Source organism: Eubalaena glacialis, chromosome 13 (genome assembly GCF_028564815.1).
Source record: "Eubalaena glacialis isolate mEubGla1 chromosome 13, mEubGla1.1.hap2.+ XY, whole genome shotgun sequence".
Taxonomy (NCBI): domain Eukaryota; kingdom Metazoa; phylum Chordata; class Mammalia; order Artiodactyla; family Balaenidae; genus Eubalaena; species Eubalaena glacialis.
In genome coordinates this window covers 94634118-94647769 of record NC_083728.1, presented here as the reverse complement: position 1 = coordinate 94647769, position 13652 = coordinate 94634118, and the positions used below count along the sequence as shown (strand labels likewise).

The following is a 13652-nucleotide window of genomic DNA, read 5'->3' as shown; positions in this document are numbered from 1 at the left end:
GGTCCACAGTCACGGTGAGGACCCCAGGCTCCCTGTGCAGCCACCAGAAGCCACTTGTCTTCAAGAAAGCCACGGCCCAGGCCTTGTTTTCTTGGACCAGTGAGCAGCCCTGTCCTGGCACGGAGATGATTTTCCATCTTTGGCAGCAAAGGGTCAAATGAGGCAGGATACAGGTGGTTCAAAAAACGAAGCCACTTCAGGGGATTCTGAGAGGACACGGGGGGGCCGGGAGCCAGGGCCCCCCCCACGGCGCGGTGGGATGACCGCCCCCAGGCTCTGCCTCGACCACGCCAGACCGTTATTTCTGGATGGCATCCCTCTCCCACCCTGGGAGATTCCAGGAAAACCTCTAATTCTCAGAGCTCCCCCTTCCTGTCTCCTGTTTTCACGCTGCTGAGTTGCCTTGGCTGCGAATGGTAGAGGGCACGGGGTCAGGACAGGCGATCCAGGCCAAAGGAATCTTCATAACAAGAGTGTGGGAACAGTGTTTCCAGAAAGCTCCGCGGCCAGAATCTGCCCCCAAACGCGTAAGGCAGCTCCAGGGACCGTCCCCGTCCTGCCCTCGGGGCCCAGAGCTCCCTGGGCCATGAATGATGTGCTTCATCACCTTCTGACCACGTTTTTCCTATGTGAGGGGTGAAATGCAGGCTTCCAGCCTGAGAAGAGACAACACGGAGGGGGGTCTAGGGAGACTTTCCAGAACTGAGCTGACCCCCCACACACAACAGCCCATACGCCTGGGACCCTGGGACAGTGGAATCCCTCCCCTCTGCTCCCCACTCCCGGTCTGGCTGGGTGAGGACACCGGCTGCCCTATCCCTCGTAGGGGATTCCTAGGGTGAGGGATGTCCCTCGTAGGGGATACCTAGGGTAAGGGACGTGTCCAGGGCACCCGGGCACCCAGCGGCAAGGCGAGAAGAGAAACACGGAGCTTCGATCATTTATTGAGCACCTTCTGTATACCAGGCCTCAGACAGAAAATGCAACAGGGAAAAAGGCATAGTTCTTTCATGAAGGAGGTTACTGTTAGAGCTCGAACAGGACAGAGATGGTGGTCACAGCAAGACGACGGGTGAGCACCACCGAAGGACCAGGTACAAGGGGCTGCACCAGCAGTGGCAGGCTCTTAGACCATCCTCAGCAAGGAGGAGTCAAAGAGGGCTTCCTGGAGGAGGTGCCTCCTGAGTCCACCCAGATGAGAAGAGCTGAACCAGGGGACGTGGGCAGTTCTGAGCTCACCCCTGGCCACCCTCCTCCCCAACCTGTGGCAAATTACAGTTTGTGTGTCTCTTCATGACGTGGCAGCCCTCTCCAATGTTTGTTTCATCCATCTCTTCAGAGTCAGACTCTGATTTTATCGTCTGCTATTTCTTCGATTTCTGCTTCATTAACTTCTGCTTTTACCCTTGTTATTTGTCCTCGTTTCTGTCTTCCTTTCTTTCTCTATTCCTGGCTTCTCAGGTGGCACCTGGGCAGTGGGTTGAAAAGGGTACCTCAAAAATTCATGTCCACCCAGAACCTCAGAGAGTGGCTTTATTTGGAAATAACTCTTCACAGATACAATCAAGTTAAGACAAGGTCATCCTGGATTAGAGTGGCCCTAATCCAACCATGGGTGTCCTTATAAAAAGAGGAAGTTTGGACACAGACACACAGGGACGAACACAGGGGCAGTCTGGTGATGCATCTGCCAGTCAAGGGCAGCCCCCAGAAGCTGGGGAGGGCTGGGGCGGACCCCGCCCCCCGTCAGAGCCCCCAGAAGCAACCACCCCTGCCAAAGCCTTGATTTTGGGCTTCTGGCTTCCAGAACTGTAAATATCTGTTTTAAGCTGCGCATTTTTTGACAATTTGCTATGGCACCCTAGGAAACTAAGACACACAGCTCATTAATTTATCATCTTATTTTCTAATGAAGCTATAAATTTTCCTCTAAGTACCAATTTTGCTGCATTCCACATGTTTTGACATGCAATGCTTTTATTGTCTCTCAATCTAAATATTTCCTAATTTTTTATCATGACAATCTTTAACTGATAAACCATGCAAAAGCTCATTATTGATTTCCAAATGTATGGAGAGGCTTCTGGCTCTTTCTCTTTTTTTCTGGCTATCTTTTTATTAATAATTTGTAACTTTATTGGGTTATAGTCAAAGGATTCGGTTTCTGAGTGAGAAAAAGACTTAAACTCATCCTGGGATCCCTTGAAATAACATGTTGCACTGGGTACTTCATTCTCAAATTCTAAAGTTCTGATTTACACACACCTTTCCAGGATCTCCGATGTAACCAGATCAACACAAGGCAGATGCCGTGTCCTCCCCAGTCACAGCCCCGCTGTCACACAAGCTCGGATGGGAAACGCTGTGCTTCCCAGGGAGCTCACCACCACGTCCTCAGCACCCAGAGCAGCGCCCGGCACAGAGCAAGTGTTCAATAAACATTGCTGGAATGAATGAATGAATGAATGAAACCTTTTGGGAGAACTGGCATAGCTATCATGGATGCTTCTGAGCTTCATAATTTTATTTCTTAAAATACATCCTGAGGAAACAATGAGAGGCATCAAAAAGATATCTGTACCAGAATGGCCCTTGCAGTGCTTAAAAAAATTTTTTAATCCAACAAGCAACAATAAGAGATTGCTTAAATCAAGTTAGAAATATCTATGTAACAGGATACGCTGCACCATTAAATCATACTTTTAATATATTTAGTAATCATATAAAGTTTCGTTTAAAACACCAAAAAGCAGGACTCAAAATTATATATAGTCAGGGAATTCCCTGGTGGTCCAGTGGTTGGGACTCTGCGCTTTCACTGCCGGGGCCCTGGGTTAATCCCTGGTCGGGGAACTAAGATCCTGCAAGCCGCACGGCACGGCCAAAAAAAAAAAAAAAAAAAAAAAAATTATATATAGTCAAGAGAATGAAAAGACAAGCCACGAACTGGGAGAGAATATTTGAGAAACACGTATGTCTGAAAAAGGACTTGTATGCAAAATGTACAAAAAGCTCTTAAAACTCAACAATAAGAAAACAACCCCATTGGAAAACAGGCAAAAGATCTGGACACCTCACCAAGGGAGATCCCCAGATGGCAAATAAACACAGGAAAGACGTTCCACCTCATCTGTCTTCAGGGAAACACGAATTAAAACAGCAGTGAGACACCACTACACACCTATTGGGACAGCCAAAATCCAGACGGTGACAACAGCAAAGGCTGGCGAGGATGCGGAGCGGCAGGAACCCTCATCCATGGCTGGTGGGGACGCAGAATGGCACCGCCACTTTGGTTTTCTTTGTTTGTGTGTTTTTGTCTTATTTTGTCTTGTTTCTTTGCCGCGCCACACGGCTTGTGGGATCCGAGTTCCCCGACAAAGGACTGAACCCGGGCCCTCGGCAGGGACAGCGTGGAGTCCTAACCTCTGGACGACCAGGGAACTCCCGGAGCCGCCACTCTGGAAGACAATCTGGTGTCTGTCTTCATGCAACCCAGCAACTGCACTCCTGGTATTTATCAAAATGAGTTAAAACTTACATCCCATAAAAACCTACACACGGACCTGTATAGCAGCTTTATCCACAATTGCTAAAACTTGGAAACAACCAAGATGTGGTTCAGCAGGTGATCGATAAATAAACTGGGGTCCATCCAGACGATGGACTATTATTCAGCAATAAAAATAAATGAGCTCTCATTAAGTCATGAGAAGACTTGGAGGAAGCTTAAGTGCGTATCACTAAGTGAAAGAAGCCAGTCTGAAAAGGCTAAACGCTGTAGCTGGAAAAGGCGAAACTATGCAGGCAGTGAAAGGATCAGGGGTTGCCGGGGGCTGGGGGGGGAGGGGCAAACAGGTGGAGCAAAGGGGATTTTTAGGGCAGTGGCTACTCTGCATGACGCTATGATGATGGAAACAGGTCAGAGGTTTGTCCAAACCCACGGAATGCACACCAAGAGTGAACCCTCAGGGGCGCCGCGGACTCTAGTCAATAGTAGCGTATGGGTGTTGGCTGTCATTCCCTCGAAGCGCTCGCTGGCTGGTGCTCTGAGGCCCATCTGGGCCTGGGGAGGACCCCGGCCACCAGTGTCTCCAGCCACCCCTGCTCCCGCAAAGCTCGCTGCCTCCACCGCCCTCCGGCAGACCTTGGGACCGGCTGCCCGGTCTAAGAGCGCCCAGGACCCTCCCACCCACACTCAGAACCCTGGGGACCCCAGCACCCGCACCCCTGCTGCTCTGCAAACCCTCCTCATTCCACCTTCCCAGCGCCCCACCCACTCGGCCTCCCCGACACCCGCCCCTCAGTGAAGCAGACATCGCAACGACCAGGGGAGAAACCATCAGGGCCAAAGGTATGGGGGCACCCACTTTCTTTTCCTTTTTAATTTCAAAGACTTGGTTTTCCTAAGTAGTTACAGGTTCACAGCAAACACCATAGGGAGGCACAGAGGTTTCCCACACGCCTCTTGTCCCCTCGCTCGCACAGCCTCCCCGGGGCCTCTCTACCCTGCAGAAGGGGCAGCCACCAGAACCCACGCAGACTACAGCCTGGACCACCGGTCCCCGCGCCCTGCCACCTCCAGACGGCCTCCCGCCCCAGCCTCCGGCCCACCCAACGCTCCAACCACCGCCTCCGTGGCTCCAGCCTTCCACGGCTCTGGGGTGGCACGAGCTGCCCCCGCCCCGTTAGCCGCCAAGCCCATCGCCTCGAAGACAAGCCTTCGTCCAGAGAGCATGCCCCCCGAAAACGGCCCCACGATGACCCTCGCCACCCGCAGGGCACGGCCTCCTGTTGGCCCCCGGGCTGAACGTGGACTCACCGCCTCCACCCTGGCTTCCCCGGTGGCCCCCCAGCACCGGAAGGCCTGGGCAATCAACGTGCCGGGGGGGATGGACCGCCCCTCCAAGACCCTCGGGAGTTCAATGCCAGTCCCGCCAATGGACGCCTCTGTCTGCCACCAGAATGACACATGCAGTGCTGGTCACCAGGAAACACAGGCTGATCCTCCACAGTCACCAGACGCATCTGATGCCCAGTGTAGACCACAGCCACAGGAAGGGCCACAGGAAGGGCCATGTGGGCCCTGACAGAATTCACTTCCACGAAAGCCGCGGGCCGGGTTTTCCCCAAGGGAAACACAGCGTAACTTGCTCGTTTCATTAAAGGCACAGAGTGAGCCTGGGTCGCCGGCTGTCTGACCAACGGACCAGAGGGAAGCCACCACTGCACCAGGAAGGAAAGCCTGCGGGATGAGGCATCTACGGCCACAAAAGAGAGCAGAGCGGCATCGGCGAGGACTCGGGAAAGGGCGGGGGGCTCAGGGTCGCAAGACCACAAGCTCACCCGGTCCTTGGGGAGCAGATGGGCGACAAGATTCAAGAGCCGTAAACACACACAGACACTCGGCCCCCAGAGCCCTTCCTGAAATACCTGCATATTTACCCATTTTTTCTTTTAAATCATTTCCTTGGCATAAAGGTGTTTTCTGGAGCGGAAAAAAAAACAAAAAAACTGAAAGCCATCAAACACAAAATGATGGAAATAAAGTAGAAACGATGACGCATCCACGTCATGGAAAACTTTACAGCCACAAGAGGCCACAGAAATGCTACTAATACAGATGCAAGGCAACATGAGTGCACTTAATGCCACTGAAATGCACACTAAAAAAAGGCCAAAATGGTAAATTCTACGTCGCGTATGTTTTACCACAATAAAAAATGCTACTAAGAAGAAAATACCAAACAAAAAATGCACATATATACAATTATCCACATCCGTATGTAAGCGTGTCCTGCAGAGCAAGAAAAGTCCTCGGAAAAATGTAGGGTGGGTACACAGGTGCAGGGTCATGGGTGCATTTTTATAAAGTAATCTTTCCTGCACAATTTAAAATCCACTATTAAAGGGATTGATGACTTTATCATCACACGATCCGCCAAAAGACTGAATCTTGGAGAAGCTCCAAGGCTGTGTTTGGCCAGCGGGTGTGGACTATCTTCCCCCCTCAAGCCTCCACCCTAGAATAAGGCCACCTCCTCACCGGCTCTCTCACCGAGGCCACACCCCAGCCAAGGCAGCACCCCGAGAGCTGGGCCATCCCCACCAACCTGTGCGGGCAGCTGCAGCCTCTGTGCTTATCAAGGTCTCACACACACGCTTCCTGCTCTCGACACAAGTGGAGAAAACTGTTCCTCCCCAGGCTTCCGGCCTGGCCAGCCTCCTGCAGAGAGAGGGGCCCGGGACCCAGCACACCCCGGCCCCAAAGCCAGAGCCCTTCCTGCTCCCAGGCCGAAGCAGCTCCCTGGTCACCGTGCTCAGCAGACGCAGCAGGAAATGAGACCCCCCCTGTGGTTTCAGGACACCTTAAGGCACTTTACATTTGGGGATCCCAGGTCCATTTGAACATCCACTGCAAACACTGGGGACGTTCTCCCCAGTGAAATGCACCCGCCTATAAAAGCCTGCACACGATTTCAGAGAATCCACCAAATCAGCCCCGAAGCCTGGAACCCAGGCCTTCCAAGTCACCCGACCTCTTCCAGACCTCAGTCCTCACCTGTCAAAGGCAGGTAATAAATTGCCTCTCCAGTCAAGAATGATCAATGAATCTTCCTAAACCTCTATGCTCGCCCCAGCCTCTCCCCCAAGCTCCAAACTCATAGCCTCTTTGACAACTTAAACACATCCAAAGCCTTACTCTTAATTTTTCCTGTCCAACGCTGTCTTTGTCTCTTCCCACTGGCCCCTTCTTGGCTCAGGACTTCACTCAGGACTCGGACCAAACCCGAGGAGTCACGGCCCATGCCTCTTTCCTCACCCCACCCCCAATCCACCAGCAAGACCGGAAAGGCCCCCCAAAGAAAATGGCCCACCTGACCCTCTCACTCCACCCCCAGGGGACAGGAGCACCTTCACCCCTGCCAAGTCTAACAACCAAAAGCATCTGGGCCACTGAAATGTCCCCTGGAGGCAAGAGGTCCCCCGCTGAGACCCTCTGCTCTAGTTTCACTCTGCAGCCTCAGCTCAGGTCTGGCCTGGACCCTGCCTCTGGCCTCCTAATGGGCTCCCTGCATTGGTCCGGCTGAGAAGTCCCGTCCTGTGAGACATGTCACCTGGCTGGGGTCATCTGTGAACAAGTAGAGTTAAATGAGGATGTACTGTCACCCACCTGACCCTCCCTCTTCAAACGTGCAGGAAACAAGCACCCCCCCCCCAAGTCCCGTCCTCCGTGCACAGGCCAGCGACTGGACTCCTCCCCTACATGGCGACCTGGAAAGTAACCAAAGATTAAAGCCACGTGGCCACGTTCACCTATCAACTAAAAAACAGGTTTTTATTTATTTTTTTAAGGTTCATTTATTTATTTATTGGCTGCGCAGCATGTGAGATCTCAGTTCCCCCACCAGGGATCGAACCCACGCCCTCTGCGTTGGAAGGGTGGAGTCTTAACCACTGGACCGCCAGGGGAGTCCCTGAAAAACAGGTTTTTAAATTAAAACAGCCAAAGCTGACTAGGGTGGGTGGCTACAAGCACACTGTCTGGTGGGGCTTGAATCAATGCTGCGTTTGGAGAGCTCCCTGACAACACCAACAAGATTTCTGTGACCTGGTAATTCCACCTGGAATTTCAGTAATTCCATCTCTGAAAAGCTGTACTAAACACTACTACATACAGGAAAAAAAAAAAATCTATGTACAAATATGTCCCTGTGGCATTATTTTTTTTTATACATCTTTATTGGAGTATAATTGCTTCACAAGGCTGTGTTAGTTTCTGTTGTACAACAAACTGAATCAGCCATATGCATACATATATCCCCATATCCCCTCCCTCTTGCGTCTCCCTCCCACCCTCCCTATCCCACCCCCCTATGGTCACAAAGCGCGAGCTGATCTCCCTGTGCTATGCGGCTGCTTCTCACTAGCTATTTTACGTTTGGTAGTGTACGTATGTCAGTGCTACTCTCACCTCGCCCCAGCTTCCCCTTCCCCCCTACCCTGTGTCCTCAAGCCCATTCTCTATGTCTGCGTCTTTATTCCTGCCCTGCCGCCAGGTTCATCAGTACCATTTTATTTAGATTCCATGTATATGTGTTAGCATTCGGTATTTGTTTTTCTCTTTCTGACTTAATTCACTCTGTATGACAGACTCTTGGTCCATCCACCTCACTACAAATAACTCAATTTCGTTTCTTTTTATGGCTGAGTAATATTCCATTGCATATATGTGCCACATCTACTTTACCCATTCATCTGTCAATGGACATTTAGGTCGCTTCCATGTCCTGGCTATTGTAAATACTGCTGCAATGAACATTGGGGTACATGTGTGCTTTTGGATTATGGTTTTCTCAGGGTATATGCCCAGTAGTGGGATTGCTGGTTCATATGGTAGTTCTATTTTTAGTTTTTTAAGGAACCTCCATACTGTTCTCCATAGTGGCTGTATCAATTTACATTCCCACCAACAGTGCAGGAGGCTTCCCTTTTCACCACACCCTCTTCAGCATTTATTGTTTCTAGATTTTTTGATAATGGCCATTCTGACCGGTGTGAGGTGATACCTCATTGTAGTTTTGATTTGCATTTCTCTAATAGTTAGTGATGTTGAGCATCTTTTCATGTGCCTCTTGGCCATCTGTATGTCTTCTTTGGTGAAATGTCTATTTAAACAGATGGAGAAATATACCACATTCTTGGATTGGAAGAATCAATATTGTGAAAATCACTATACTACCTAAAGCAACCTACAGATTCAATGCAATCCCTGTTAAACTACCAATGGCATTCTTCACAGAATTAGGACAAAAAATTGTATGGAAACACAAAAGATCCCAAATAGCCAAAGCAATCTTGAGAAAGAAAAATGGAGCTGGAGTAATCAGGCTCCCTGACTTCAAACTATACTACAAAGCTACAGTAATCAAGACAGTATGGTACTGGCACAAAAACAGAAATATAGATCAGTGGTACAGGATAGAAAGCCCAGAGATAAACCCACTCACATACGGTCACCTAATTTACGACAAAGGAGGCAAGAACATACAATGGAGAAAAGACAGCCTCTTCAATAAATGGTGCTGGGAAAACTGGACAGCTACATGTAAAAGAATGAAATCAGAACACTCCCTAACACCATACACAAAAATAAACTCAAAATGGATTAAAGGCCTAAATGTAAGACCAGACACTATAAAACTCTTAGAGAAAAACACTCTTTGACATAAAACCACAGCAAGATCTTTTCTGACCCACCTCCTAGAGTAATGAAAATTTAAAAAAAACAAAAATAAACAAATGGGACCGAATTAAACTTAAAATCTTTTGCGCAGCAAAGGAAACCATAAACAAGATAAAAAGACAACCCTCAGAATGGGAGAAAGTATTTGCAAATGAAACAATAGACAAAGGATTAATCTCCAAAACATACAAACAGCTCATGGAGCTCAATATCAAAAAAACCAACAACCCAATTAAAAAATGGGTGGTGTTATTTTTAATATTAAAACACTGGAAACAACTCAACTGTCCAATCATGAGGAAAACATTGAGAAAACTTTTCTGGATCTTCTCAACACATTACACAATCATTTACACTGAGGACCATGAAGAATGTATAACAAATGAACAACATAAATATAAAATTGCATCCGTAACATGATTCCAACTATGTTTCAAAACCACAATGCACGGTTGGGGGGAACAGGTGGAAAGGACTTCAGGTGATTTCCACTTCTTCTTTCCACTTTTGAACTTTTCAATTTTTCTTTAAAAGGCATGTATTACTTTAAAATGTGTTTTAACAGACTGTTTTAAAGGGAAGAAATAAATCCATTCCTTTGCGTTAAGGCTACCTCTGTCCACAGGAGTGCCCATCAGAAGTAAAACACCGCTGAGCTTGGGGACACAGAGGTGCTTAAAACAGACCTGGGCCCCAGCTGGGGTCCCGTTCAGTCCCCAGGGACAGGTAGGTCCTGATACAAAGACCACGAGGAGGCACCTGAGGTCACCCCAGAGAGAGATCTGGGTGGCCAGGCCAGGGAGGAAGGCAGGAGGCGTGAGGCGGGGGAGGGAAAGCTGGACGGGACCACAAGCGGCTCCTGCCCCAGCCTGCTGCTTCCCAGCCCCGAGCCTCCAGGATGAACCAGGAAGGGGGTGAGAGCTGTCATCCACGCAGGAGTGAGCTGGACGTCTCCCTCCTCAGGAGAGAGGGGGCGGGTGTGGCACGTGCTCCCCCCACATGTCTGAGGGGCAGGCCAGCGTCTGCCGAGGCTCAGAGACGCAGATCAAGGGAATCTGACCTCCAACGGCCCCGCCACATTCTCTATCAGGGCTGTTTCCTTTTACCCCAGTGCCAATGGCATCTCTAACCAGACCCCCGAGTTGAGCACCGCCAGCGACCCCACAAGCTATAGTCACAGCCAGCAGTTCCCAAACGTCCGCACCGCCTTCCAAGAGGCCTCCTGAGACCCTGAGCCACTGGAAGAAGAGAGGATTTCTGTGGCGGGAATGAAGCCACCGCGGCCTCCCTGCCCACCTCCCCGCGAAGAGCCGCAGGAGGCCGTCCCGCGGGCGCCCCGCCCCCTCCTGAGCAAGCAGGTAGCGGAGGGGAGGCCCGACGGGGCTTCGGCGCCACACACACACACCTGCACAGGCTGGGTGGGGGGGCGGGGGGAGGACCAGGTGCCGGAGCCACTGACCTTCTCCAGCTTCTCGAAGTGCTCCCGGAGGAACCTCATGGGGCGCTCGGGCTTGGAGACGCAGAGCTGCACGATGCAGTCCTTGAGCACCTGCTGGACGCTGTGCTTCTGCACGTAGAGCTCGCAGCCCCTCAGGCCGTCGTCCTCCTCCAGCTGCTGAGCCGATGGCGAGGCCATGGCGACCCGCTGCCCGCTTCCTGCGGAGGAAAACGCGAGTCCTGCCGGCCTCGGAGGGGCAGGACTCCCGCGGCCTGTGAATACGCGTCTTACACGCACCGTAAGGTTTATCTGATGACCGACGTGACCTGGTGACACGCCAGGAGTTTTATTCTGCTGCTGTCAAAGGCCTCTCACCCTGGGGGGCAAAGCTCACCTCTAAACAGATGCTCGCGGGGATGGAGGGGGATCCGCCAGGTTCCGGGCGCGGCTGAGAAACCTGACGACGGGGAAGCGGGGCCCTGCGTGTGCAGCCCAGGCGGTTATGGGGTCTCACTTGCGTCCATCCCTCCCCCTTTGGAGGACAGTGTGTGCCTGGAGCGCCCTCCGCGAGCTCCCGGGGAGATGGCGGGGGGACGGGGGGGGGAGCTCTTACAGGAAAAGGCTCCACAGGAAAAGAAAGGGAAACGAAAACAAACGAAGCCCCGCGGACGGGCCTCCTGCGAAGATGAACCCTACGAACAATGGCAGGGCCGCCCGTTCGGCCCGCGCTCGGCCAGGTCACAATGACGGCCCGGAACCCGGCCCGCCCGCCAGCGCCGCGCATGCAGCCCGGCGACCCCGGCCCCCCAGCCCCCCGACCACGGCCTCGGCCCCGGACCGGCCAAGGGGGCGGGGGCTCCCCGAAGGCCAAACTTCCTGGGGCCTCCCGGCCGGCGGGGGTTTCCGGAACAGACCCCTCCCCAGCCCCGCGTACCTGGATGCGCGGCGCCGGAGGCCGGAGGCGGCTGCGCGGGGACGCGCGGGCGCGGGCACGGCGGGCGAGCGGGTCCCGCACTGCAGCGGCGCCGCCCTCCGCCCGCCCCCGCGCCGCGCCGGTCCACCCCCCGCCCCGCCGCCCCCTTCCCGCCGACCGCGCTCCCGGCCTCCCCCCACTCCCCGCCCCATCTCACTCCCGCCCCCCACCCCGTCTATCTCCCACATCCCCAGGACCCACCTCTCCCCTCCCCCCCAGATTTCCCTCACCGGCAGCCTACCCCGTCCCCCTCCCTCTTTCCCCCTCCTCCCTCTCTTTTTTCTCCTCCTCTTCCCTTCCTCCCCCCCTCCCCCGCCCCCTCGGCATTCAGGCTGACAGGTCTCACGCTGCACAGACAGACCCACAGATCCATGTGAAGCTGCGCAGCTGGGCCGGGACCACTACTACCGCCCCCCAGGCTCCCCCCTCACACCTCCACCCCCTCCACTGGAGACCCTGCGATTGCCCAGATTGTCCGCCCTGGCTGGTGGCAGCCACCTGCTGCCTTGGGGGTGATGGCCTCCCCCACCTTCACACCTGGGGTGTCACATCTACATGTCACAGGGCCTGCACTGGTGGCCAGGCAGGTCTAGGCTACTCCTTTTCTTGGTTAAGGGCACCAGCTTCACCCAGATGCCCCAGGGGGAAATCACAGGGTCATCCTAAATTCTTCCCACCACCCATGGGCTTCCAGGAGGTCAGAGGCCAGCACAGCCCCTAATCCACCAGCCCAGGCCTGCAGGAAAGGGAATCACCCTTATTTTCCTGTTGCCTAAAGTCATGTTTTGCTCCCATTCTGCCAGGGTGGTGGTGGAAACGTCATCTCGGGCAGTTGGGGGGTCCCCAACGCTTTACCTGGAGCGGTCTGAATACCAGGAGATGGGGTAGGGATCTCAGGCCTTTAAAGGGGAAGACCTCTGCTCCCCCACCCATACTGCCGCATCCACAAAGACACATTGCAGGGTGGCCGGCTGCCCCGCACACACCCCAGCAGGGCTGAGGCTGACCCAGCTTCTTCCTGCCGGCTTGAAGCGAAAGGAAGAGGATGTGCTCAGGTGGTCAGACATGGAGCTCCTTCCTGCCTCTTCATCCCCTGCCCTCGGCGTGCCTCCTGGCCCATCCCCACCTCAGGTACAGTCACACCTGTCCCATCACACTTATTGCAAGAGTCATTTTCAGGAACTGAAGTCCAGTCTCAACTGAATCAAAACTTTATTCCACAACTAATTTAAACCTTTGGCTGTTTCTCAGCTCCGCCTGCCTGGATTGCTCAGACCTCTTCTCCCCCCTTGCTGCCCCTCCTCCTCCCCCTCCAGTTACTGCTGGCTCCTCAGGGTGGCCTGGTGAAGAGGATGACAAAAAATTAGGGCCAGGTTTCACTTGATGGACTTGGGTGGGGCATATGCTCCAGGGCTGGCTTTTGTTCTCGGACTCTCCTGGGGTGCTCCAGGGATCTCTGCAGGGACCTTCCCCCTGCACGGTTCCGTGGGAGGGGGAGACCCTCTCCGAGGATGGCCTTCTAAGCCTGAGCCCCCCCTCCACACACATAGCCTCATCCTGGCAGGGAGCCCCCTGGACCACGTCTTGCAAGACAAGGACCTCTCTAGGTTCAGGGCCTGGCGGTCAGCTGGGTGCACCAAGCCCACCAGAAACTTGGTTCCTCGGCCTCTCTCAGCTGTGGCTGGACGAGCCCCATCCTCACACCACCGTAGTGGCAGCTCCCACCAGCCTGTCCCCTGCAGACCCTTCCAGGCTCCTCAGGTAGCTACTTCAGAGGCCCTGCCATCTGGGGGCTACAGGCAGGCTCTCCCTAAGAACTCCCTCCCCACCTTCCTCAAGGGGTAGTGCGGGGCCAGGTCCCCCACCCGTGGCCCAGCCTGCAGACAACCCCCCCCCCATCTCTCCTGTGGCCCCTGCCCCCTGCGTTGCCTGAGTGGAAGGGAAATGCTTCCAACGCATCCAGCTCAGTCACTGCTTCAAGGAGGGGAGCCAGG

The 13652-nt window shown here is 53.5% G+C and overlaps 1 protein-coding gene across 4 annotated transcripts in view; it reads right to left on the bottom strand.

Moving 5' to 3' along the window:
• PRKAR1B (protein kinase cAMP-dependent type I regulatory subunit beta) overlaps positions 1 to 11691 on the bottom strand; it is an 85358-nt gene extending 73667 nt beyond the window's left edge. For 3 of the 4 annotated variants that reach the window (XM_061210139.1, XM_061210142.1, XM_061210141.1), the window contains exons 1-2: positions 11620 to 11691; positions 10707 to 10903 (exon numbers count right to left, since the gene is read on the bottom strand). In XM_061210139.1, coding sequence (XP_061066122.1) covers positions 10707 to 10883 — 177 coding nt within the window. In that variant the 5' untranslated portion in view covers positions 10884 to 10903; positions 11620 to 11691. Of the gene's footprint in view, positions 1 to 10706; positions 10904 to 11079; positions 11569 to 11619 lie in introns of those variants that run through there. The other variant, XM_061210140.1, reaches the window with a different exon arrangement.
• Between the last annotated feature and the right edge of the window lie 1961 nt (positions 11692 to 13652).